The sequence below is a fragment of the Colius striatus genome, chromosome 16 (assembly GCF_028858725.1).
Source record: "Colius striatus isolate bColStr4 chromosome 16, bColStr4.1.hap1, whole genome shotgun sequence".
Taxonomy (NCBI): domain Eukaryota; kingdom Metazoa; phylum Chordata; class Aves; order Coliiformes; family Coliidae; genus Colius; species Colius striatus.
In genome coordinates, this window is record NC_084774.1 from 7,740,384 (window position 1) to 7,767,834 (window position 27,451).

A 27,451-nucleotide genomic window follows, 5' to 3' on the forward strand; every position below is an offset into this window, starting at 1 on the left:
ATTTATGTGGGCAATAACACTCACAGTCCTGGGATCACTTTTTTAAGCAAGGCTAATGGGGTGAAACCATCATACTGTGACAGTAGAGATCAAGCTGAGAAAATGATACTGGAGAGAAAAATAAACTATTGCCTAGATTATCCAGGCACTACTCTGGGCTGGGAGTTGGTGTGAGCTCCCTGCTCTTCCAGCATTTATTAAGGCTTTTACTGGGTTTTTTTTTCGTGTTCTTTGTGAACAGAATTTACTGGGCATGGAAGGATATAAACATTTGATTCTAACAGACAGGACACTGAAAGCTCTGGTCTGGCATTCAGGTGAAGTTCTGTCTGTAGTGTGGCCATGTGTAGCTGTTCTGCCATGCAAGGCCCTAGGGGAGACAGCCTCCCCATCCCTGTCTCCAGGGGTTCACATGCTGACTCAGACCCATTCCTGAGGGACTGATCCCTCTGAGGAAAGGGGTTTCTGCTTTTTTCTGCCCATTGCATTGTTTTTTGCCTGCACAGCTGTGGTGTTGAGGCACCTCTGGTCCCAGCTCTGTGCCTGGAAGGGTAGAGGCGAAGTGTTCAGGGCTGTGGCAGGGAGGGGGAGAAGGGGCCACTCTGTCCTGAAGGAGTGTTTCCATGCAGATTCTCTTATGGGACTGTTTGCTGTGGCAGCATCAGCGAGGACTGCTTGGTGGGCCTTTGAGTGCTGGGCCAGCACTAACCTGGGTGATGGATTTGGCACAAACTTGCAGTGTTTATCTCCTCCAGCAGCAGGGAGGTTGAGTTGTGAGTGCAAGAAGCATTTGGGGTGGGAGGAATGCAAGAGAGCTGTGCTAGTTTCTTCTGAATCTAACAAGTGAGCCCTTGGGGAACAATGGTTTCACCAGCTCCCCCTGGGATGTGGCAGCCTGCAGGAGTTCTCAGCCTTGGCATCCAGACTATGCATGGCTTTGTGGTATCTGCAAGTTAATGAGCAACTTTTGACAAAAATTGCCTGCTTTTCCTGAGGAAGTGAAATAGCACTTCCAGTGCTGAGCTGTGGTTCTGGAAGTTGTGGTTTGTGTTGCTTTGCACTGGGTCTGACTCCTGGAACACGACTGCAGTGCTGTGCATCACTAGAAGCTAGTAGTGTTGATGTGATTAACAGAGTGAAGCAAATTATTCCAAATAAATAATGCATCTGTCACTAATGATTGAGTGCAAAAAATATGGCCTATTGCTGTTGTCTGCAGGTTGCCTACAAGAGGTCATAATCTTTTAGTCTGTTATAGGCTGGAGAAAGCCTTTATCTGAACGGTGTGCTATGAGGATTGCTTGCTTAGAGGCCTAGCCCATCTATTCCAGCATGCAGGTCCCTGGCCCAGCAAGAGGGTCAAATTTCTCCTGGCTGTGCTTTGTAAGGGAGAAGTAGGCTTTGCTTTGAATGAGTCTCTACCAGGGTGACCATCCAGAGACCCTCTTTGGGTCTGTGAAGCTCTGGCACTGTTTTTCAAGAACACTTGCTCATTACTGGCCTGTTTCTGCTCGAAGTGGAGCCTTAGGGACCCAAGAAGGGACCAGGCCAGGCCTGAGGCAGCCCTGAAGGGTGTGAGGTGGCTCTGTTTTTGCTGTGTCCCTCTTAGAGACACAGACTTTCAAATAGACTTGACCAAAATATGCAACCTGTGTAGGAGACTCAGCTACCAGGGATTGCTGCCAACTGCGGTTGATTTTTCTGAGCAATGCTGTGTCTTGGCAAAACATGTTTGCCTCCTGTTTGAGACATGAGGCTGTGCAACATTCAGCTTCAGGTTCCTGAATTTCTGTGGTACAACAACTGCTTCCTATCTCCCCAATGTGTTTGCTCAGGAATTTCTGGAGCGTGGGAAGGTTTGAAACCTCTACTTCCACATGCCAAAAAAGCCTGTCTAGGCAAAATGGCATTGCTCAATTGGTGATAGTTGATGGTAGTGTCAGTGCACTTGTGAGTGATGTGTGCTGGCATGATGCTCTGGCTGCCACACAGATGCTACAGGGTCAAGTCTGGTAGCCTGGTGGCTGGGGAGTGCAGATGCAGAGCATCTTTGGATGGACTTTGGCAGGATATTGTTGCTGAAATAATTTTCTTTTCCATTATCCTATCTTGTTTCTGATTCTTATTTAATGAGCTCCTCTGAAAATAAGAAAATCGTTGTAGCAGTTTTCTTAAGTGTGAAAGATCAGACTGAAATTGGCATTAAAGACTAATTACTCTCATTCTTCCTGACAGCTGTTTATTGCTGCAGACTTTGTCCTGAGATGCTGAGGAAGCCACTTGCCTCTTCAGGCTGCTTTCAGCCTAAGGTACTTGCAACAGAAAGTTGGTGCCTAATTTTAATGAGCTGTACACAGCTTGATTGCCCTGTTAAACTGTAAGGAAGTACTCCTGAAGCTGCAGATGTGAGATTGTGGTGCAGCTCCCCCAGGCCTTTTAGGGATTTTCACTGCTCCCTTGTCCTCTCTTATGACCTCTCCACAATGGGAGTGATCATGTGCTGACTTGGTTTTAGTCTTAAAATGACAGCGTGCTGCCACAGGAAGAGACTTACTTGGTCTTATGTATTCTGTAAAGAGGGGTCACGTCTCCTTTTGTGAGACCTGGGAGGTTTCCAGAGACAAAATTGCCGAGAGGATTAAAATGCATAGGGAAGAAGAGTGAGCAGCAGTGAGACCTTCCTGAAAGTGACATGTGCCATAGTATTTATTTAACCAGATGACTGAATCTGTGTCTAACCTGTAACCCTGAGTAGCAAATTCAAAGAAGTTTCTTTGAACTCTTCTGACTCACTGTGATACCCACTTGTTATTCTCTCTAGGAATTTGGGGAGACTTTCATGAGAAGTGGAAATTTGCAGACAAGAAAATAGTGAACAGCTTCAGTTTCCATTAATCACACAATATTGAAGGATAAATAATTTGTGTGCCAGACTTTTGCTTAAAAGCACCCAATTCCCTCCACATTTGTGAAAGTGTAAGAGTTTTATTTTGTGGGTTTTGTTTGGTTGGTTGGTTTTTTTTTTTAGTTTTATTCTGTCCTTTAACTGCTATTCAGATGCCCACTTGTCTGGACTGTCAGCTTTGATTCCACTTGCCCGGGTTTGGACAGTCCGGTGCTCATGCCTTTCCTTTCCTGTCACTTCTGCAAGCCTCTGGGGTTCAAAGAAGTGGCAGCAGGAGGCAAGAAGGGAAGTGATGGTGGTTCCTGTGTGCCCGTGGACTGTGGCATGGGGATCTGCTTTGGTGATGGAGGCTTGTGGGGGTTCTCTGCCCTCAGGAGATCTCAGGAGCATTTCTGGCTTCACATGAAGTAGTGGGGCATAAAAGATGTGGGGCAGTTGGGAATGCAACTTCTGAGATTGTACAGGATGTTTGTAAGGGGAGGACTTTAGATATGGGTATCTATCCAGATCCTAAAATTAAAGACTCTGAGCTCTGGAGCTCTCTCCCCACAGCAGGAGGAACTCTGTCCACCCCATCAGTTGTCACAGATGCTCTGATGGCTACAGACATCTTCCCTCTAACCAACACCACTCAGCCTTGGCCTGTGGCAGCAAAAGATCTCTGATGCTCTCTCTGCTGATGGTGCAAAGCCTCTGGCAAGGATGTGAAGCAGGATGGTGGCTGTCCTGTCCTGCAGACAGTGGTCAGGCAGGCACTGGAGGAGCAGCAAAGTCTCCTTGTCTTCCTGCCAAGCTAGAGATAGGGTCTCCTTTATGATCTCTCTTTCAGCTTCACCTGGGTGTTAATGCTAATTAGGCACTGACTTTCAGTTCCTGTTTGGCCAGTCCTGTCTCAATCCAGTTCTTCCTATGTTTCTTGCAACAGCCTTAAGGTAATCTCCTCACTTACAGATTTTGTTTCCTATGTCATTTTCTGCCACGTTGTAACAGAACTCATGGCTTAGTTTTGTCCCTCTCAGATTTTATATCAGATCTGGGCTTGTGACAATGGGGCTTCTCTTTTTTGTTTGGTTGAGGGTTTTTTGTCTCCTCTCAGCTGTTGAGAACTCTGATTCTCCTGCCTTTGTTAATGATTCTATTCACAAGCCTTTGAGAAGCCAGACTGATATGTCACGTTTCCTTTCTCTGCTGAAGCAATTGGTGAGTCCTAACAGCACACAGCTTTCCTATGCAAAGGAAGACTGCCCATGCCCTGTCAGATCTGAGTGCTCAGGTGCTTTGTTTGGACTGGGTCTTTGTGAGGGTAGGGAGACCTCCCCTCTGGGAAGCAGAAGGTAAACACCTTCTGCCACTGCTTCTTTGAGGCAGTGCTGAGTGTTGCATACAAAACTGCAGCAAGCAGAATCTCGAGGGTAGCAACAAGAATGTCCAAGGAGCAGAAGGGACCAGCGTGAGGCTAGCAGAGCTGATGTGCAATGAGTGAGCCATGCAGTCCAGATGCTGAATGACAGCAAGGGACCTGGAGTGGTCAAGGGCTTGGAGGGCAAAATTCAGAAAGGGGAAACCACAAATAGCGTAGCAGAGCAGCGGTTGCTGTCTCTGGGGTCAAGCAGTTCCTGGGCTCTGGACGTGGACAGCAATCCTCCCTGGGGCTGTGGTTTCTCCCAGCTTTCTATTTGCCTCCTTGTCACTCAGAGCTTTTGCATGCTCAGCTAGGAAAGCCGTCTGTTCTGGAGGCCGATTGCTCTGCCTGGCTAGTCAGAGCCTCCTGAGACCTGTGGTCACCTGGCTCCTCGTCTGGGGATCTTTGCAGATGTGCTGGCTTTGCTGGTGCAGCTTCTCTGTCTGATGAGGCTGCTGTGCTCCTGCCTGCAGATGTGGTGGGCACAGAGCAACTCCAAGCTTTCTTGTCCTTGTGGTCTTGGAGGTGCTTTCCCCAGGCCTGGGCAAAGGGAATCATGTATGTATTCAGTGCCATAGGAAGATGCCTTTGCTTCCACCTCCTCTCTGAGATTGTTTTTAAAGGCAAATTAAAAGTATTATATTCACATAGACAAGGCATGAAAATTCCATATTTGGAGAAGAATTACTGCAGAGCGAGACCGTTATGGCTGTAAAACCCTCTTCCCTAAGGCAGACTTTGAGATCTTCTTTGCAATTAAAATTTCTTTGAAACTTGGACCAAAGAAGATTTGGAGGAAAAAAATCTTCTGAACTTTGAAAATACTTTTTTCCCCAAACAATGCTTGTGTGAGAGCTTTAACAAATACTGTTCCTCCCAGTGTGTCTGATAGCAGAAAGTGACTGAACATAACAAGTCAAAAGGTTATGAATAGCTCCTGCTCTGACAGTTGCTGCACTCTTCTATTAAAATTTCTCAAGGCAGCATCAAAGGGGACAGTAATTAAACTGAAAACAACTTAAAAAGAGAGGAGAAAATGGATGTTTAGTCATACAGTCCTGAGCATTGTGTAGGTAGAAATTCCTCTGGAAAAACAAAATTACCTGGGCTGTGTGCAAGTTTATCTGAGAAGAAAAGCAGAGGAAGAAGTTCCCTGCTGGGATAGTAATTCCAAGGAAACAGAAAGAGGAAACACAGAGATTTACTTCAACTTTTACCAAGTAACGGACTTTCTGCCCTCTTGTCAAAGCTGAGGGTAGAGTGACATTAGTGAGAAAACTTGATTTTATCATTATCTGTCTGACTTCTGTGCTCTGTATCAGAACTGAAGACTTGCTGAAAGGCAGATTGCTATAAAACATTGCTTTGCACAGTCTGGACCTGCACTTGTGATATGTTCATCCAGTAACTGTGGTTACACGAGCCTTTCACTGCATAAGTAAAAATAAAAGTAATTAAAATATCCTCTTTCAAAAGCCTGTACAGCTGTGTATCCCTTGGCCACTTATCTCCAGCATTTGTACACGCTGGGGTGCTATGATGTGCCATCCAGATCACTGTCTCCAGCCATCTCTCACTTGATTGACAAAGTGTGTTGAGATTCTAGAAGGGGCATGGAATTGAGTATGCCTTCAGCTGAGGGATGCTGAAATTTGGTTTCCAGACCTAGCAGTGGCAAAGACTTGTATAGCTTGCAGGGGCTCTGATGGGATTTGCAATGGAATGGTAGCTTGCAGTGCTGTGGCTGTGATCAAAAACTGGTTTCCTATGAGTGGCCATCTCACCAGTGGTGATGTCCTTTGCAGAGTTAACCGTGTTCCATGGAAAAACAAGTGTTTATGGTGGCCGTGGGTACTGCAATGATGCAGAGGGAATGGGAGGAGGAGACAGATCGTGGTGTTGGTCCCTAGTATTTTAAATCTGCAGAGCACTCCCTGTATGGCTGAGGACTGGATGTCCTGACTATCCTGTTGTCCAGCCCAAAGGGGTAATTACACAATGCCTCTCGGATGCTTGGAAGGAGCTGTGGGAATTTACAGGGATATAAGTAGGTGCTTGGCTGTGGTGCAGGGGTTCAGGGATGATGTGGTGCTGAGGTGCACTGTCAGTCAGCCTGTGGGATGTTGGATGCCTGCATGTGGTACTGTGATACACTTGCCATGTGGCCTAGTCTGGAATTGATGGTACCTTATGTCTGGTGCGATTGTAACTTCCCTTGTCTCTAGATTTTGAGGAGAAGTTCATAATTTTTTTTTTTTTTAAAGTAAAAAAGTAGCTTTTCCTCCTCTTGTCTGACAATATCCATCAGAGAAAGTGAGCTCCAGAGAGCCTGAATTCATGTCTTAGCCCTAGGCCTGGAGATTATGAACCATCTTAAAGCTTTGCAGCAGCCTTGCCGTGCTTGTATTACCTCCATACAGCAGATATTGGAAGCACGCTCTAGCCAGCCCCCTCCTTTTCCCAGGAAGGGGAGCATTAAGTGTATTTGAGTTCTGTTTAACAGGAGGAGATGTGGTTACATGCCGTGTGCTACACTGTAGGCAGTACTAGAAAAGAATTGCTGTTGAAGTAATTGCTGGCTTTTTGCTGCCCTGTCTCCCAGCAAGGTCTGTCTGAGGCTGGACTGTCATGTTGCCCACACTCCTGGGTGTGAGGCAGGTGGGCTGCATGTGGATGCGGACTCTGAGCTGCTGCTAGTGTGGTCCTCAGAGCTGCTGCTGTGCTTGCATGTGGCTTCAGCTGTTGCCTTATGGCTGACACAGCTGGCACGTGTGGATGGTGCTGGACACAGTGCTCACCCTTTGAGCTTTTGGGTAAAGGCAGAAGGTAGGGTAGGGTTCTGTGTGGTGCTGGAAGTCTACTGTGATATTTGTGGAGGGTATCCAGATAAACTTCTGAAGGCATGTCTGGGGAATGAGCTGGTGTGAAGCTGTGCTCTTCTTGCTGCTCTAACAGCAAGGTACGTCTGTCTGCTTGATAGGGAGCCTAGCAGGAGCTTTTGTCATGTGACTGCTGTCCTTGGTCATCTCCAAATGTGCAGTGCTCCTGCCTGTTGGAAGCAGCACTGCAAACCACTGACAGTCCTGATGTTCATGCTGGCAGTTCATGCAACTCTGCTGTAAGGTGATAAGAAGCCAAGGCAGTGCATCCAGGCCTGCATTAGGTCAGGCACCAAGCTGGGGTCAAGGAGGGACGACTCTCCTTCCGCTCTCTTGCAACTTTTGTAGCTGATGGGGAGCTCTGCATTTTCTGCTGATTATAAGGGCTCACTTCAGAGGAACAGTACTGGTGTGTCAGTCCTTGCAATAGAGCTACAGGCAGAGGAAGCACTGCATGAGCTCCCAGGATTTCCACCAGGCTCTGACTGGGATCACACCTCTCTGAGCTCCTGAGGCATTAACTGCCCTGACTAGGGGACTGCAGCCATGATGAGCATCAGTGCAGTTTGGAGGTGCAGGACTGTGGTGCCTTGGGCAGTGCTGTGTTACTGTGCTGTTGCCTGCCTGTGTCTTCCCCCTCCCCCTGCCTGCTTTCCCCTGCATCAGCCTGCATTTGTAAAATGAAATAAATATTGACACGGACGGGATGCTATTCAATTTGTCCTGATCACTGGACTGTGGTGAGTTCTGACAGAGCACAGTGTAAAACATAAGCTCGGGATGTAATTTCTACTGTCAACATGATGTACAGTGTGTCTGTGCCAAATACATACCGACAAACTGCACAAGCTCTTGTGGGGAGGGGGGCAGAATTATGCTGATAACTAGGAAGTGGAGGATGACAGAACAGCAGGAGAGAGGGCATCAGCCTGGCCCAGGGCAGTGTGAGAGTCTGGTGCTTCATGGTATGCATGAAAGCCTGCCTGGCACAGAGTGCCTGGGCACACTTCTTTGTGAGTGTATGTGAGTGTATGCTGTGCACCTGCATGCTGCTGCCTTCTTTGGGATGCTGTGAGCAGGCTGGTTCTGGTTGCAACAGCAGCAGCTTCCACTGGTTATTTATGGCTCCAATGCTCAGATGTAGCAGGGAGAAGTGGCACTTCCAGCTGTTAGTGAAAGGTCTTCAATAACACTGAGAAATAAATGTGCTAGTCTTGGTTCCTGTGCACAGGACCTTCTGTGGTGCTTCACATCCCTCGCTACTTCAAATCCTGCTCCAGTATGTGCAGGCTGCTGCAAGGGCACAAGCAGGACTTGGGATTCTTGGGTCCACTGCCTCTGGAAGAGGTCTATGACATGACAGTCCGAAAGAAAGGTCTGGATGCTGAGAAGAGACATGACACTGACCCTGGCTGTGGCCTGGAGCTGTGACAGAAGAGAAACAGGCAGAGAATTTGTGGGTGCAGTTTGGCAATGAGCCTTGATGCAGATGTGGCTCTGGGTCAGTGTTTCTAGGTGGCTTTGCGTATTAAGGGCTGCAGCTTGTAATAAGTTGCGTGGATGGGCTTTCCAGTCTGGGACCTGAGTGTCTTAGAGGTGCATGAAGGCAAATTGGATGACACCACCTCCGTTGCTGCCTGTAGGAAAAGCATGTAAACAACTTAGCAGAGTGTGGCTGAACTTTGGACGTGTGAGACAGCCACAAGCAAACCACATTAGTTTAGCGGTAGCAGTAAGATGAGCTCTGTTAAATGTAAAAAGCAACGTAATGGCAGAGACTTCAAACACAAGGTTGTGGTTCCCACAGCAACGGCAGCCCAGCCCAAGCGTGCTCAGCGGGACTCTCCTCTCAGTGCTGGCAGCAGCTCTCTGGAGTGCTCCGATGCAACAGGGCTGAGCAAGTTGCCGTGGGAACTGCGGGCCGGCGGGTCCGCAGCCGGGAGCGGCTCTGCTGGAGCTGTGCTCGCCCGCTGCGGCATCTTTTGCCCTCGTTTCGTCTTCCCCTTCTTGCTTTAGTGTGTGCATTTAAATAGTTTTTACTGGTTTATTGATACTGTGTAGGATTTAGCTGCTTCCATTCTTATTCTGTAGCTCTGGCAAAGCTGAAAGAGAAGGCACTGTGCCTGTTTTGGAATGAGCAGCAGTGCCATCCTCTGTGTGTGCAGGGATGGCTCCCACATGCAGGTCCTTGTAGTCAGGTCATGGAGGAAATGGGCAGCTTGCAGCTGCCACTCAGGTGTGAAACAATGCGATGTGGGAAAGGGGGATGGCTCCTCCTGCCCTCATGGAGCCAGTTCTGATGCTGTCTGCCAGCCCTGTGCCATGCTGGAGCAGCCTGGGCAATGTGCTGCAATGTCCTGCCAGCTGGGTCAGCACCCTTGGATGCTGCTGTTACTTGTAATGCCTGGATTTGCACCATTGAGCTGGCTTTTCATTCCGCCTCTGTGCGTGTTCAGGAGCTCTTCTGTGGTTGCAGAACTGCTCTATGGCAGTGGCATTGCTGCTTTGTCAGGCTTCTGGCAGGGCTTTGTAAACCAGTGTGGAGTAGCCTGGATGGCAAGGAGAGGGTGTCAGGGCAGGCGGTGGAAGACTTCAGCAGCTGTTGAGTGCCTCTCCTCAAGGCTCTGCTTATGCGGTAGGCCTTGAGAACATGTGCAATTGGACCATTTGTTCTCTTTCTGGCAGTTGCTTTTACCAGGCACAACCCATTTGTACTTGGACTTTGGACACATCTGGAGACATTGCCTGTAAAAGTTGCTGTTTGTGTCAGTGGTGCACTGTATCTTGTTATTTGTATCTTCTATATATCCATGTAAGCCTGAGAAAACAGGTTTGTACGTGTCCTGTTATTGGCATTGTGTCTTGCTCTGAAGTCTGCTGTAGGTGAGGCAGCCTCAGCTCCATTGCTCCATAGCAGGGACCTTTATCTGTGTTTGATGGTCAAAGGCTGCCATTGCTCTGCCCTGTGAGACTGTGAAGGCAGCAGCAGCTGCAGTGCCGTACCAGGGGTGCCGTGTACATGTCTCCCACTGGTGTGGGCAGCAATGACCACCTCTGGCAGCAGACCTCAGCCCCTTCAGCAACCAGGGCAGCCTGGCAAGGAGAGACCCTCAGCAGTGACACTCCTTAGTCCCCATAGCTCTGCAGCTTGCTGCTCTGCCGTCTGGAGTACCTGCTGTCACAGGACCTCTGGATCTGGGCCCTGCTGTGGGACACCTGGGGCAGGGCAGGGTGGGAGATACTGGCAGAGGCTGTAGGGGTAGCACTGGGGGGCGGTCATGGAGCACTCACATCAGCACTGACACCTTGGCCTTTTGCAGGCTCCTGGGGATGCTGCCAGCTGCCCTGCACCTCCCTGTGTGAGCCAGCAGAGGATGGAAGTGACCGGCATCAGCTGGGAAAAGGACTATTTGCCAGGTACTGGGGTGTCATCCCCCTGAAGATGGGAGTTACAAATAGACTTGTGAACTGCACAAGTGGCACAGGCGCCTGTGCTGACAGACCTCTTGCACAGTAGTCTAGGATCACAACACGACAGGCAGGTGTTGGCTGCAGCAGCTCATCCTGTTGACTCCTGTGGATAAGCTTCCCTTCGCTTCCTGTGGATGAGGGTTGCAGGTCCTTGTGCCCTGCGCACAGCTGTGGAGCTCCCCTCCTGCTCTCAAGGCACACAGCAGGCTGAGCGTGACCCTGCTCCTCAGCAAGATCAGCAGCAGCCAGGCATGGAGCCGTGCAGCTCTGTCACCAGGGACAAATGCCAACTGCCAGACTCTTCTCTGGAGATCCAAGAGCCACCTGCGATGCACCAGCACTGACTGCTCCCACCAGTGGCCCGAAACGCTTGTTGTCACAGGGGTGACTGCAGCCTGCTGGGGCACGAGTTCTCCATCTCCAGGACATGGCATGCAGCAAGAAGAGGGATGCTCTGTGTTGACCACTGAGCCCCATGCTGCTAGTGGGGACTCTCCTCCTCTTCTTCAATAAAGGATCCTAGTTGCCTGTCTAAAAGTTACTTCTCATGCAGCCTCCTAGAGTGCAATGGGGAAGGGTCTGCAGGTCTTCTTGTGGAGCATGCTGCTGCTGCTCTGCATCATCCAGGAGCTGGGGGCCTGGGCCATGCACACTGCAGTGGAGGACCCTGGCCTAGGTCAGCCAGGGGATCCTGCATTGCTGGCCAGCGGGCGAGTGAAGCGTGGCTGGGTCTGGAATCAGTTCTTTGTGGTGGAGGAGTACACAGGCACGGAGCCGCTGTATGTGGGGAAGGTAAGGAAACCCTACACCTCCATGGGGCTTACCAAGCCAGTGGCAGAGCAGGGCATGCCAGCAGCATGGTCAAGCAGGACTGGGGGTGGTAAGGTTAATGTGCTCTGAGACTGTAGGGCAGAAGGCACCAAAGTTCACATCTTTGTTCTTCCAGTCATGAGGTGCGTTCCCATGGTGTTCGGGGTGAGTGAAAGAAGAGTTGCAGCTCTAGGTGTTGTGGGGGCAGTGAGGAGGGCTCAGCCCCATCTGTGGGAGCTATGGAGAAGCTGGCCTCTGGCTCTCACGTGTCTGCAGGGTGTATTATTTGTATACTGATGAAGGCAGTGCTAGCTGTTGGGACCAGTCAGAGGAGTGTACTGCAAGCCAGGTAGAGCTGCCCCTGTGGGGACATGGGCTCTCCTCAAAGGAGAATGCCCAAGAGCTCATGCAGCAGGGCTGTCTGATGGCCTCAGCAGCCTGGCCATGAGTCTGGAGGAGGCTTGAAAATGGGCTTCTTGGCTAGAGGCCAGCTGGGATTTCAGTGGTGATTTGTGTCCATTTCAGCAGACACTCAAGAGCCGCACTCCTCCGCCACCACGCTCAGTGCAGTTACAGCTAATTCACAGCTCCCCTGGGAAGCGACTCGAAGCATCAGGCCCTGTCAAACTCCAGAGGTAGCCTAGCAACCGCCTCATCTCCAAAACGAACCCGGGAACCTACAACTAACCCATTTTACAGCCCCTTTCCACATCATTCACTGCATCACCCACCCTGGTCAGAATAAACAGCCTGCACTGAAATCTATTCCCTGTGGATATTGTTCCTGAGGGCTGAAAGCAACCTAGGACTGGGCTTTTCCCTGGGGCTGGGAGAAGATGGGGAGCCTGCCCAGTGTGGCCAGGGCTGGGGCAGCCCGTGGTGTCCCAGGGGAGCCTGCCAGCACTCCTCACAGGGCCCGTGGGTCTGGGAGCCTTCCTGCATGGGAGACCTGCGAGTCCCTGCACTGCAGCCGGGGCTTGCCCTCCGTGGATGCCTCTTGCACACCTATGTGTGCTTCTTGAAGGGCCGATACCATTTCCATAAAATCTGGGTTTTCTAGCTAATCCTCCTTCTGCACTGTAATTTCCCCTGAGGCTGCTGTCAGTTTGATGTGGATTTCTTTGGGTTTTTTTAAATAGAATTATGGGGTCAGCACTTGTTACAAACTTCTGCATGTGGACAGATCTATTTTAGATAGAGGAGAGGATTAAAGGGAAAAAGCAGATTTAATTAAGTTGCTAATATTTAAAGAAAATTGATGAACTTGGGCTTTATGAGTTGGAGCAAACAGAGTGAGCCTTTATTATGGGATAGTTTTTATTTGATTTTCTTTCTTTTCCAGCCCCAGAGTCATTTTTATTTGTGTATTTGTGCTTTCTGTTGAATCACTTTTAATAAGGAATGTGCACCTCTGTCCACATTTAATTTTGATTTAACTATTAGTAAGTAATTAATAGTTTCGTAAAACTCCTGCTTGTAGCGTTTTAGGACAAGGAAATTATCTTCCTGATTAACAAACTGAGCAGACCAGATCAAGCTTTTGTGCAGTGCCTGGACAGCCCTGGCTGCTGCAGGCACTGCTGTCCATGGCTGGAGGAGCTGGGCCCCAGGCCGGGGTGTTCGCCCTGCTCCAAGGGACAGAGAGGGCTGTGAGTAAGGGGCTGCGTGGCCCTGGGCCTGGCACGGGTCTGCACTTTGCCAGGGCTGCCCAGCTTTGCTTGCCTGTCATGCTCAGTGGCCATGGAGTTCCCCAAGCCGCTGTGACAGCGAGGTAGGGCGGGAGAGAGCATCTCTGGGATGTGGTCTGTGCCTGTGGCATCTCCCCTTGGAGGTCTGCAGTCTGTTATCCAGCCCTCCCCCATTAGTTGTTGTTTAGCCAAGCAGCACAGATTTAGCTCTTTTAATCTTCCCTTGTAAATCAATCTCTACAGCCCCTAGAGCCCAGGCTCCATTTTTCTTCCTAGCGTTCCAGTTTGCAGGGATGCTGGTGGCTGCTCCAAGTAGTCAGAAATGAGCAAATATGTAAAGAGGATGTGCTGAGAGCTCAGTGTGGTTCTGGGAAGAGATGCTGGGTGGTTTGTCTCTGGTCTAATTATTAATTGTGAGCCTAGTGTTCAGCAGAAGAATGGAGGTTTGTTACCTGCGCTGTACAGACCAGGTGCACCTTTTCTGTTCTGAAAAGCTTGATCTCTAGCAGAGTACTAGTGAATGATAGGGAGGGGATTATAAAGTGGAGAGGGCAGCAGACCCTCCATCAGCCAGCAGGAAGGGCTGGGGCAGGATCGCCAGGAGAGGATGCTCCTGCAGACCAGGGCAGGCCAGCCCTGCAGGCACTTTCCAAGAGGCCGCAGCAGGTCAGTGGCCAAGCCCCTACAGTGGTTGCAGAGCACTGCTGGGCTCACAGCCCTGTGTGCTAGCTGAGGGAAGGTCTCCTGCCTAGGCAGGCCTCGGGAGATGTTGCAACATGGGTGGTAATATGTGAATGTGGTGTAAAATGCACAGAGTTGTCTAATGCGTGGGCCCCTCACTCATGAAATAAATATATAAACTGTATCTAACAAGACAAATATAATGAAGGCATCATAAAAAAGAGGCAGCTCTGGTATAAATTCTGCTGGTAGAGCTGTGTGTCTGAAAGGTGGATTATAGAACTGCAGTTTGGAAGATTGAATGGCCCATAAACATTTTCATATTTCATTAGCCGATTAATGGACAATTTTTTCCTGTTTTTTTGGGGAGGGGGACACGACTTTGCTGATTCTAAGCAGAAATCGTAGGAAGCAAATGAAAGCAGCTGTTTAAACCTTTCCGGGGGCCTGTCCCATTATAGATTGTCTCAATTAATGCCCATGCTGTTCTCTGTCAAGACGTATTCTGCCTGTCCAGTTACTGTTAATAGATTTCTCATAAGTGGCTGGATTGTAAAAATCTCATAACTCAGTTTAATGCCACCAATAAAATTATCTCTGGACGTCTGGCCTGGATTCCAGTCAGCTTCTGGTCCATGGAGATCTGCTGTTTACCCTTTCTTTTCCTAATTTCAAACATCATCTTAGAAAATGAAGTGGAGATTGGCTACAAAAGCATCTTCCCCGGGGTCTGTTTTTCATCCTAAACGTGGGGCTGTTTTGTCACATTATTCTGCAGGCTTTGCTCAGGCAGGGGCTCTGGGTGGTGTTTGTCATGGGCTGACCCCCTGTTGCCTTGCCACATAAACCCAATACAGATGTGCAGCAAGTGCTTGAGCTCTCAGGCAGGGAGACTTGTCAGCACCGACTGCCCAGAAAGCACAGGGTGGCTGTGGTTGGGGCAGAGCAGGCAGATGAGGATGGGCTTTGGGAAACTGGCTGGGTAGATGGGGACAGATGCTGGTGGTGAGCTGCCTTTACACCCTACACAGTCTTCTGTGTAGCTTGGGAGAAGTGATCCCACACTGCCAGAGTCCTGGGTCTTTGCCCACAGGGGTACTGGCAGAATTTGTGATCTGCCAAGTGTATGGTGGCATAGGCAGGACTGAAGTTCCAGTTTATTAGGCCTTCCTCCATGCAGAGGCATCATTTGATGGGGCTCTGTGCTGCCCTCCAGCCCAGCAGTACCAGGGGAGTAACTGGGCATCACCCAGGGACCACGGGCACCTTGTGCAGGGGCTCTGCACCCGTGCAGTCTCAACTGCAGGGCACAAGCATGGCCACAGCCTGCTCCCACCCTCTCCCTCTTTCCCTGGCAGATCCACTCGGACTCGGATGAGGGGGACGGCTCCATCAAGTACACCATCTCCGGGGAGGGTGCAGGGACTATCTTCCTCATCGATGAGATCACAGGTGACATCCACGCCACCGAGCGCCTGGACCGGGAGCAGAAAACCTTCTACACTCTGCGGGCCCAGGCCCGTGACCGGCAGACGGACCAGCTGCTGGAGCCCGAGTCAGAGTTCATCATCAAGGTGCAGGACATCAATGACAGCGAGCCGCGCTTCTTGGAGGGGCCTTACATCGGCAGTGTGGCTGAGCTGTCCCCCATCGGTAGGTCTCCTGGGTGGGAGGCCGTGGGTAGGGAAACCTGGGCCTCTCTCCTGTGAAACTTTGAGCCTGCTGTACCTCACAAAGCCACCTGCAAATCCCATGGATTCGAGCTGAGACCAGAGCTACAGAGTCAAAAGGGAAAAATAAATAAGGTGGCTTAAGGAAAACAAGTGAATAAATCCTCTGAGCTGATTGCCAGCCTGTGGCTGAGCACTCAGTCTCAGCCCTAAGCTGTGCCCTGGAGACGGGTTGTGGCAGTGCCAGCTGCCTGCTGTGCATTCACCCTGGGTTTGCACAGCCCCTTCTCCTGAAGGCTACAGGGAGAGATACTGAGTCCTGGCATGCTATGGGGCTCATAGCTGCCTGTGGTTCAGATTAGCCAGAGTGGTGTTTCTCCCTCTCTGCCTGTGCCCCCACCCCTCCTCAGGCTTCTGTGTGCTGCTTTACTGCTCTTCAGAGCCCCGTGGCTGCCCAGCCATCCTCTTGTGCATCCCCATGCAGCACTGCTAAGCTCCTCTCACCTGGCTTATGGCCCTTCTCTGAGAGGCCAGGCATTGCTGGCTGAGCTTGGCAAATTCACATTCCCTGTGGCAGAAGTGTAGTTCCCCTGTGTTACCATTTGCCTGCCCATCCCCTTGCCACTATGATCAGCCTCACTGAAATGACAGGACCCAAATGGGCATGTGCTGTGCAGCTGTGTGCGTGTCCTGGGATGGCAGAGTGGGGCAGTGAGCTTTGTGCTCCCTGAGTGTCAGGAGGAGGGCAGGGAGGGGACGCCTGAGGTACAGAGCTATCCTGCTCCCTGTGCTCGCCAGATGGTGGGTTCCCCTGCTGCATAAGCACAGCTTGAGCCCAGGGAGCATGTCTAGTTTGCTGCACTGCCCAGAATGTCATGCCATTCCCCATCCGTGCTGGGGTATCTGTTATTCCCCTATGGATTAGCCAGAGCATGTAGCAGACTGCATGTGACAGTATGGGCTTCAGGCAGGAGCTATAAATCAGCTGTTCTCCAAAGGCTTTATTGAGATAGAAGGCAGAAAGACTGCAAAAGACTGACTGGCATCAAAGATAAGGCAGGTTCCCAACACTGTCAGCAAGGGGGAAAGTGACAGTGCCAGGAAGGCAGCAAGTTCTGTGAGAGCGAGAGCACCTGGAGAGGCCAGGGAAGGGAGGAGCAGGACTGAGCTGCATGAGGAGCTTGGCAGGCCAGGCCAAGCACTGGGTCCTGCTGTGCTTATGCAGGAAGATCTGGCTGAGGAGACATCCTGGAAGCAGAGTGCAGGGGATGATGCTCAGGTCTGTGTTGCCTCAGGACAGAGCTCTGGCTCCCTAGAGTTAATGTGCAGCACATGGAGAGACTGATGCGTAACCTCCAGCAGGTAGAGCTGTGCAGGAATTGCCCACACCAGAGTTGCTGCTGACTGAATTTCTTTTAATGGAACAAGCTCCTTTGAGGCATCCCAAGATCTTCTTTAACTTCCATTTACCTGCACAAATCCTTTCCTGAGTCAGAGTGACCCCATGAACTACAGCCATGTGCTCCTGGAGAAATGAAAGACAGCATGTGGGCAACAAAGCAGGAGGCATCCCGTTCCCAAAGGGAAGAAGGAAATTAAAATAATCTATTTTGCTTGAACAGCATTTAAAAAGGGAGGAATTCTCAACTCTGAATATTAGACAAGGATCCCAGTTCTTTGAAAATCACTGACAATTATGGAGCTGCCTGATCAGACTGATGTGAACAAGACATATCAAAGGAGACAGTTTCTATGCGAAATTGGAGATCAGAGGGAGAAAGAAACAGTTTCACAACATGAAAGGAGGCAATTCCTGCAAATTAAAATACTCAGAAGTTAAAAGTAAAGAGAAGTGCTATGAACGGCGTGGACTGTGCTTCCAAGCTGCATGCTCAGAGAGGAAAGCTGGAGCCAAGAACCTGTTCTACTTACCATGCTGATGTCTGTCTGCCTGTGACAATCTTGGAGCTTTCTGTAGCCTGGCCATCCCACAGAGCATAAGGGCTCCTCTGTAGCAACCTATCCCTGGAGATGGCCCAGCTAACAGAGCAGGGAGAGTTTCACACAGCGTCTTCAAGTAGTGCTGCTGCATGGTCACCTGCAATGTGAATGCAGAGCTGGAAGAGTACCCACATGCTGCTGCTGCAAGTCCTCAACTCCCTCATGGTTCTTCCTTATCTTGTCATTGCTTTGCCCAGGAACAGGTAGCACAAAGGAGAGATAGAACACATCCTGTGAAAGCATAAATAACATGAGAAGCAGCTTTCTCTTCAAGCCCCTGGGGTTCAGCAGCTGCCCTGCTCCTCTACGCTGGCCCTGGTATGGACATAGGAGATGAGGCTGGTCATTGACCTTGTGTATGAAGTTCATCTCTCTGCAGGAAGGACTGAGGATGCAGGACATAGGAGGTGCTGCTTGGAATAGGGAGGTGAAGTTCAGGACTTTCTTACGGGAAACAGCCTGCTAGGCCCTGTTTGTGTGGGAGCATCCTTTTGTGCTATCAGGGCCAGGTGCAGCTGGGATCATGGCTTTTTTTGTGGTTGGTATTGGTAGTGATGTTTGGTGTCTGATAATCTCCCCTAGACCTGAGGGGTGTTTTCTTAAGAGTGAATGGAGAAAATGCTGTCTGCTGGGAAAGGGGCTGGGATGGGCCACCCCAGGGAGCTGGGCCACTCTCCAGCTTGGAGCTTGTTTGCAGGGAGCTGCTCATTCCCTGTCGTCACTGCTTTCAGAGGTGGATACCTTCCTAGGCCATAAAGAGGATAAACCAAATACGGTCATATCCACTCTGTGATAGCAGAAACAGATCAAAGGACATTATTTGCATAATGAATGAGTACTAACTGGGAGGCCAAATAATTTGATTTCCTACTGTCTAAGAGGAAATAACAAATGTGAGAATGGCACAAGCTCTCAGAGTAGCTGGAGGTGCTTTGCAACACACCTGCCCCTTGTTCTGTGCTGGAGTCAAGGCAGCACATTTTAGTAGTGACTGCATACATGCTGCTTGAAAGTATAAGTAAGTTGGAATAAAGGCCTTTTTGTTCCAGGATCTTGCCTAGAGCACAGGGCTGAGGCTGGCATTGAGCTCCTGCACTTGGAGGAAGCACATCTGAAATGGAACCCAACAGTTTGGCCTGGGCTGCCTTGGCATGGCAGGACCAGCTGCAAAAGTAGGCTTCAAATGACTTATCTCTTAAAACCTCATCTGTTCTGGGACTGCTGGGGCAACAGGAGAATTGGTGTGGCTACTGGGGAGCATTCTGGAGCCAGGAGGGCACAGAGCCATCGAGTGCTGCTGTCAGGGTGCAGAGGCAGCAGGACTGGCCCAGTGCTGTGACAGGCTGGCAGGGAGGCAGCGGAGCTGAAACAGGGCAGAGGGCTCCAGCAGGGCCTTGTCCTGCCTCAGGGCTGCCAGCAGCTGCTGGAGATGGTGTGCAAGGTCCCCCTGGGCTGTGGAGGGCAGGGACTGGTGGCACTGCCTGGAGCATTTTTGCTCACTCCCCCCCACCCCATGCTTGCTGCCAGGTGGGGATAGCCAGCTGTCGTGCATGTGCATGGGCTAGCCCCAGAGCAGTCTGTCTGCAGGGTGGGGACTGAGCTGTAAAGTCTGTCGCAGCCTCACTGCTGTCCTGTTACCTCAAGAAGAAGCTGTGAGCCATGAGCATGCAGGCTGCTCTGTGCTGGCACCTGAGGCTCAGCCTCTACGTGGATACCCCAGTGCAGATCACTCTTAAATGCCTGAGTTGATCAGAGTCTAGTACCAAAGGAAGAGACTGCAACTGCAGATGGTAGGATGGCACCCAGCCATCTGCCTGGGAACTGCAGGAGCTTCACCTTGTCACAGGAGATGCTAAAATTAGCTGTATTTTGGGCTCCCTTCCTGAGCTCCCTGAGGTCTACTTCACAGCTGTCTGCTGCCCACAGGCATGAGCCAAAATGCAGCACACGGTGCTTCCTGCAAGATAGCTCTGTTGGTTGCACACAGAGGGTGTTGTAGCCCAGAGCTCACTTCTAGGCTGTTTGGGCAGGATACAGACCCTGGAGTAAGAGACATGCTAGGAAATGTGCATCCTTTTATCAGAACATCACTCCTCCCTTGGTGCTTTTTCCTCTCCTTATTTCTCTGTGTAGCACCAAGTCCAGATTAGGGATGATTTGGCTGTACAGACAGAAACCTGAGGTCAAGCACTGACTCTAGCACAAAGCTGGCTGAATGCAGAAGTGATTATTGTGAAGAGAAATTGTTTAATCTCCATGGTGGAAGCAGAGAAAAGTACTTTGCTTAACATGCAACCAGAACACTTGCAGTCAGAACGATCTGCTTTGGTTTTTTTCCCCTTGATAGAAAGTGCTCTGGTGTGCATCTGGGAGCTGGGTCTTGCCCTGCCTGTTGGTCCTCCAGTGAGACTACCCCTTCCCTTTCTGCCCTGCAGTCTTGGTCATGGTGCAAGCTCTCCAGCTCTCTGCTCTGCATATCTGAGCACCTGCTACACCCTCTCATCCAGTCTGCATGTAGTAAGCCCCTCAAGGAACCTGTGCCCCCTTAAGCAATGCTTTTAGTTTGCTTCCCAAGACACCACACTTGCTTGGTGGCAGGGGCTGGGGTGCCTTGTTCAATGGATTTCTCTGGCCAGACAACCCAAAGTATGTTTCCATAGTTACATGTTTGAGCAATTCCACAGCCAGGTTAGCTCCCTTGGGCTTGTGATGCAGGGCATGAAGGCTCTGTGGTGAATCTCCTCTGGGTCAGATTTTACTATCTACCATGTCAGGATGCTTCTGAGATTGCAAGAAACTCACTTCTGCTACACTAATTTTTAACCTCCTCTAGATTTTCTTCCCTTAATCTCTTCCAGTTTGCTTGTTTCTGGGGTGTGTCAGCCATTGCATGTGCTGGGGCAAGATGAATGCTGTAAATTGCATTGTTTATAAAATCTCGACTACCCCTTGGTCCCTGAGATGAGAGTGCTGCACTCTGGCATCAGTCATATAGCTTTGCATGACAAAGCACTCCTATGGGGGTGGGGTGGGGGGGTGTTCCTTTAGGGCAGGGCTGAAATGACCATGTGCTGTCCTGCAGCTAGCCAGATCTGCATAGAATGGTGCTCAGAGGATGAGCAGAGAATTGTCCTTCGGGCTGCCTGAGCTGGAGGTGTATGCTATGCCTTCAGAGTGCTGGCAGCCCCTCTCTGTCCTGCTGATCCCAGCTCCCTAATGGGAGCAGCAAACATGGGATTAATCTGCCTGGCCTCTGGAGTCAAGGGCTGGCTTGACATCCCTGGCAGGTCTCCAGGATAGCTTAGGGTGCAGAATGGGGACAGCCCAGGCAGGGCTCATGGGTCTGAAGATGTCTGGCACCAAGGTCTGTATCCCCTCCCAGCCCCGTTGGTGCTAGGTCAGCTGGGTATTCTGTAGCCCCAGCATGGGCTATTGGGCTGTTGTTCCTCTCTTCCCCTGGGGGAAAATGCAGTTTGTTTGATCTGCTGTGCCAGATTGCATCTTGGCAGCAGGAGAGTACTTGTACTCTGACTCATTAATTTTTATGTAAAATTGTTGGTTTCCTCTGGTTCTGTGGGATGAGCTGGCTAGGGCAGGAATGAAGGTCTTCACCCTGTTAACTCTCTGGATATGAATTCAGGCTTCCTGGTTATGGAAGGTGGGTGGGTTGTACAGTACGTGATTGATGTTCAGATTTTTATTTGTTTCTTTTATGGCTAAGGCACATGACAGAAAACTAAATAAAAGTTGTACATGCTGTACTTGCTGTGGGTAGTGCTATGCTTCAAGAGCAGGCGTGGATGCCAGGCTTCCTAGGCTTGTCTCTGAAGGAAGGAGGAGATCAGCTTAAACTGCAATTCAGGACCTTTGCTCTTCACATTGAAAGAGGGGGAAAGGGAGTGGTGAAAAGGGGATAAGTAGGGGTTAAGAGAGGATGCTGGACTCTTGGGTTTCTGATATCCTATAGGTGACCTTGAGCAGGCTGCATTGTGTCTTCACAGACTAGAAATCAAGGCATAAAGTGGGGTGAGCTGTTAACAAAATGCTACGAGAGCTAGTGGGGAAGGGCAGAGCTGTTGTGAGCTTCAGCTGAAAGGCAGTGTGCCATGATCTGCTGCCTGTGAGCTCAAGGTGCCTTGGTGCAATGCTCTTCATGCTGCTTGGTATCCCTTCTCATTAGAGTGGAAAGCGCTGGTCCCAAACATGGGGCTCACACCTGGGACCTGTTGACCTGGATCTGCTGCCTCACAGCCCTGTTGCTGCAGCACTTGGGAGCACTCAGCAGCTCGAGGCAGCCCCATGGGCCAGGAGCCTTCTGTGCTGGCACTGGAAAACAGAGAATAGCAACCCACTTGGCTTGTCCAGGACGTGACTTAAAACTGAAACAAAACCTGCCTCTGAGAGGCCACGGATCCTGTCTCCCCACTGGGCTCATTCAGGCACTGATGCACTTTTGCAATGTTCAGGTAAATCCTCAGAGCACAAGGAGTGGAGCTGTTTGCCTGATATGGATGGATTAGTAGGTGGAATTGCACAATTGACTGAGTGCATCTGGGGAGAAGCAGCATGAGATGTGAAGCCTGATACTAACTTTTAGTGACTAATCCTCTTTAATGATCACTGGACTGGCACCTGATGGCTGGGATAGAGGCTTGTGGAACAGTCCTTGGGACACTTGCTCTATCTGCATGCAGGCATTCCTGACACAAGCTATACTGTATACAGGGTAAGTGCAGGCAAATAACTCTGATGAGCTTGTGTACGTGTAGATGAGTCTTGGATCTCCTAACACTTTGCCTCTGAGATGTCTAGGGAAGAGCAAGTGGTTCTTGGAGTGTGAGATGTTTGTGTAAGGTGGGCAGGTTCTGCCTGTGCTGATGATGGGTGAAGGTGTGGGTGCTGCTGTGGACCTTGGCATGGACTCCCAGCTGGTTACTGTCAGGCTGGGCACAGAAAGAGCCCTTTCTGTTACCAGAGACAGGTGCTGCTTTTTGTGACTCTCAGACTTGGGCATGGCCAGCATCTCTAGTAAGGCTTCTCTGCTGCAGCTGAGAGGGAGGTTCTTGAAGACCCTGGTGCCATGTACTTTCCCATCTCTGATCCTTTGTTTCACAGCTTTCTTATCAGAAGCTTCCCAAGGGAACAAGCCAGATTGCCCAAGGGCATGTGCAGTGCAGGTGCTGGTGTGGGGATGATCTGCCCTGGCTCATACCTAGTGAAAGAGTTGTATGATGGCAGGCAGAGGGAGGAGGAGGCAGGCAGACCCTTTCAAGGAAATGCAGCAACAGTATTTCTTAAACAGTTGTTTGCAAGGCAGGGAACTTGTGTTGCTGTGGTATAATCTGGATGTGCCTGGCAGGGATGCATCATAACTTCACTGGAGACAGCAAAGCATAAATAAGTTGACTGGAACTAGCTTGTTGCTTAAGACTGATGAGGGGAATTCTTGTGTTATCAGCAGAGCTGCAACTCTGAGAAGACAGCCAGGGAGAATGAAGAGCAACCATGGTAACTGCTCATTTTCTTCAGTGAACACCCTTTCCAGGAGATCAGAAGTGAACTGGACTGGGGGCAGCATGTGTATTCTAGCTGCTCACAGCAGCATTGCTGCCTCCACTGTCTCGACTCTTGTCCAGTCCAGGCTGGTCTGGTGCAGAAGCTTCCTGGCTGCCTGGCATGCCTGCAAGCTGTGGGCTTGTGCTCCTCTCCTGACAGGGGAAGAAGGCAGCATCAGAGACTGTAGCTCCTCATCCTCCATCTGAATAGTTCGAGCTCTATTTCTGCCCAGTATGATATGGGAACAAAGGCTGCTTCTGACTTCATGTGCACCTCTGGTGTTTGGGAATGTAATTGCCGTAGACTCAGATGTTGACAACTAGTAGTAAGCCTGGCTCTGGGTTATTCATTATGTGGGTCTAACCAAGACCAGCCTGTGAGGTTGTCTTTGCAATATATGTATGGATGCACTGCAGAATAGAAGCGCTTCTGGACCAGTGTGGTACCTCTGGTCCTCAGCTAGTGGCACAGCAGCTATAAGAGGTCCATGAGGCAGAGCAGCGTGGCTGGATGAAGCTGTGTAAGCTGTGAAATGGTTTCTTCTGACCAGTTTAGGCTGGTCTTTTGTCCTGGAGAGAAAACAACTGCAAACAACTACCTACAACTACAAACATTGCTGGGGCATCTTATCCATTATAAATTACCAGTTTCTCTGTCAGCCTTGTCAGCTCTTGGCCCTGGTAGTATCTTGGAGCAGGCAGTTTCCCAGTTGGTTTGATCTTTCCTCTGAGCAGCTCAGAGCTCTTTTCCCCATCCTGCAGCTCATACCACCAGAGAGGTGACTTTTGCCAGCACTTGACCTGCAGGGCAGGGATGCTCTGAGTCTCATTCTAGAGGAACTGAGTAGCCTGTCCTCACAGGTCCTCAGTCACACCTTCTTTGAGGTGTCTGTAGGCAGGATTAGGCTTTTCCTTCTTCCTCCCTTCTGTTACCTCTGTAGATCTTAGCCCCTTTGCTCCTGGCCCCATTCTCGTGTCCCGGGTCCTGCTTTTGTCAAATTGAACATGATGTCAAATTAAAGCCATCACAGGGACAGTTGGAGTGAAGCACCCAGTTTAATGAGGCAGCGTTGAAAATCAATAACTTAATTGCAGACATTTGATGGACTTTTATCCAATTTATAGTCCTCCTGCCCTGCTACGTGTAGAGCATGAGGACATGGTACTGTGTCTGGCTCTGGGCAAGTGAAAGCCTTTCCTCTCCCATGGCAGCTCTCCCTTTGCAGGTCTGTCTGCTGCAGAGATGTGGTGCTGCAGTGTAGGTCAGGCCCTGTCTGAGAGGTTCCTCTGTGGACTGGAGGTGCCAGTGTTGCTCAGTGCTGACAGGGAAGGGGTAGCTGTGGTCATAACAGCTCATCCCCACTCCTTCTCAAATGGCCCATCAGAATTCTGCTGGGAGAAGAGCTCCCAGCCCTTGAGACCAGTGATCTCCTGGAGAGCAGATCCTGCCCAGAGAGCAACCCCGAGGTTGCCCAAGGTCCAATTCCTCCAGCCACTTGCAGGACAAAAGAGGCATCTGCAATGGTGCCTGGAGTCCTGGCTTTCAGGCTTCTGAGGGGAGGCAATGCTGCATTTGTGCCCAGTTGTTCTAGTTTCCATCAGCACGTGTAAGTGATCAGTGTTGGCCCCTGCTCTCCTGTTCTGACAGTCCTTGGCCCTGAAGTTTGCTTTGCCTTTCTCACCTCCTTGCTGACTGTTTTTCTTCTCGTCCCTGCTGCAGGCACCTCTGTGATGCAGGTGATGGCATCTGATGCTGATGACCCCACATACGGGAGCAGTGCCCGGGTGGTGTACAGTGTACTGGAGGGTGAGCAGCACTTCACTGTGGACAGTAAAACAGGTGAGTGGTGCAGGGATGGGCTGGGGCAGTCTCGGGACGTTGGGACACCACAGGCAGCTGTGTGTCCGCAGGCCTGCATCTCCACAGTGGCACTGGTGCTGAGTACCCGTGCTGCTGGCAACATTGGGTGCTGGGGAGGAAGCTAGGCAGCCCTGCAGGCTGCTGCCTGGCTCTGCACAGCATTCCTGCACTGCCACCAAACGCTGTGTGCTTTCTGCCCAGAGCAGGAGTGCACCCACAGGCATGTAAAATCTCAGTGTGAAATGTTTAAGTACTACCAGAGGGGCCTTACCACAAGGCTGCATTGTTATCACCAGGGCTTTGATTAAAGGTAACACTTTAAATTAAGGATCGGTTTATAAATGTTCTATTAATATTTAATGAGAGAACAGTAGAAGCTGCTCCATTCCTTAATAACTTATAATAGAGCCTGTTGTAAAATGCCTCTAATAAATCCCTAGCAGATGATGCTCTGACATACTGGTTAGAGTAGACCATAACCAGGAGATGTTGGGGTATATATTCTCCTTGCCTCCCAGGAGTGTGACTCTCATTACCCTTAATGGGAGCTTTGCAAGCTTTCTAAGGAGGGAAGACACTCAAAGTCTAATAAGAGGTATTTAAGGCACAAAGCATGCAGTAAAGTACCCACAGTGTAATGAAAAATTGTCAAAGGAGAAGCACGATGGGTAGCTGCTGCTCTTCTTGGAAAGCTGGACAGCAAAGTCCATTCCCCCTGCTATTGCTGAACCACAGTGACACAGACTGAGATCAGCCCCTGGAACAAAGTGCCAGTTCTCTGTTAGGCTGAACTCATTATGTGCTAATAGATATATTTGAAGGCTGGTTTTTGTGTTAGTTGGAGTGAAATTTGTTTGGAGGCTCTGGTGTAAGGAAGGTGTGCGTGCCCAAACCTCGGCATCTTCGTGAAACCATGCACCTCCTGGAAATAGGTCTGGTGCACACGGGCATGCCAGTCACAGCCCTGTCTATGCCACCAGCCCTGGCTGCTGTTGGAGGAAAGATCCTGAGCACCCCTGACAGCAGAACTGGGGTGTGCAGTAGAAACTGCCCTTGGCTGGACAGAGGTCGGTGTGATGGGGAGAGTGCAGAAAGTGGAGCTGGGGGCTGTACCCACGCCTGGACCAGAAGCTGCTGCACCTGGGCTTTCTTGTCTCCCAGATTTGCTTTGTTTTTTGGGGGGGGCAGGGTGGGAATGGATGAACAATGGGCTAAAAACTGAAAAATCAGGTGCATGTGAGATCCTGTTAATCTGAGACAGCTTTGTGTGAGTGGATGCCTGGCTGCTAGAATGAAGAGGGACCACTGGGAGCAAAATGCACAAGCTAGGACGTGCAGAGGCTCAGCTTCCTACAACAACATTAATGCTCTGTATTAAGGCATAAACTAAAATGTGCCTTGTGGGACTGTGGTGAGAATTAATGTCACTCTGGGAATCCAAGCTTCTTGATTCCTTAACTTCTTGTGTCTTAATTCTCAAACTGGCTGTTTCATATGCTGGGGGAGTTGATTTACTGTTCTACTTGCTTGTGATTCATAAAAGCAAAACTGCTGACAGTCTGCAGAACAGTCCTGGACCCCTCTTGAGCATCTCTGTTTCCAGAATATCTGACCACTAAAGCAGGTAGTGGGGATGACTCTTCGATGATGTCTGAGGTGCAAATAGCTTTTTGTAACCGCCTCACATGGGCTCCAGGAATGCAGCTCTGCTAGGTGTGGCTGCAGTCTGTTCTGCACCATCACAGGCTTGTGCCTGCGTGAGCTGTGTGTGCTGCTGCTGTGGGCGGCAGGTGCAGTGCTGGCGGTCCCGAGGGTGCAGGTTGTTCTATTTCATCTCTTTGGTACTGGCCAGGAGCTAGCACATCCACCCAAGCAAATCTCATCCCACTCCCACTCTGCACCTGAATAAGTTTTTAGTGCTCCCCATGGGAATGCTGCTCTGCCTGCCCTGGGTGGCTCAGCTTCTGCCCTGAGCATAAGATTTAATTACCCATAGCGGCAGCATAACTCTGAGCCACCTTGTTATTAATGGTCATAAAAAGAACCATAAAAACCTGGCATGTTACATTTCCTATAATATATGTCAATGAGGAAGAACTTGTTTTCCCTTTTTGGTTTTGGCCTCCTTCTCTGCCTTTCCTCGCAGGCCATACAATCTCATGTTCCCTTGCACACTGCCTAAGGCTGTGACTGCTTCGAGCGTGGGTTCTCCCTTCCTTGCCTTTACAGGCAACACTTTTTGCACTCTCCTTCATAGTATAGGTGTTCAAGTACAAGTGTGGTTAGCATGTTTGAGTACAGGATATGGAGCATGTGTAGGCTGCTTAGTTTGTCTCCTGTTCTTGCGTGTCACTAGCTGTAGTGCTTGGCTGGGATCTCGGGTTCGATGGGCCTTTTAAAGGCAGACCCAAACTGTCTGGATGCCATGCTGTGCGTAGTCCTACCACTCAACAACCCCTGAATTCCCACAGTGTCTCAGACATCTTTTTAGAGGGAGATGAGCAACTAAATGGCCCCACTGAAATAAT

At 50.2% G+C, this 27,451-nt stretch overlaps 1 protein-coding gene across 1 annotated transcript in view; it reads left to right on the top strand.

Annotated features, from left to right (window-relative positions):
- The first annotated feature begins 11,224 nt into the window (after positions 1-11,224).
- Positions 11,225-27,451, top strand: part of CDH22 (cadherin 22) — a 48,803-nt gene continuing 32,576 nt past the window's right edge. Inside the window, exons 1-3 of the mRNA XM_010201939.2 lie at positions 11,225-11,449; positions 15,195-15,489; positions 24,783-24,902. Coding sequence (XP_010200241.2) covers positions 11,225-11,449; positions 15,195-15,489; positions 24,783-24,902 — 640 coding nt within the window. The remainder of the gene's footprint in view (positions 11,450-15,194; positions 15,490-24,782; positions 24,903-27,451) is intronic.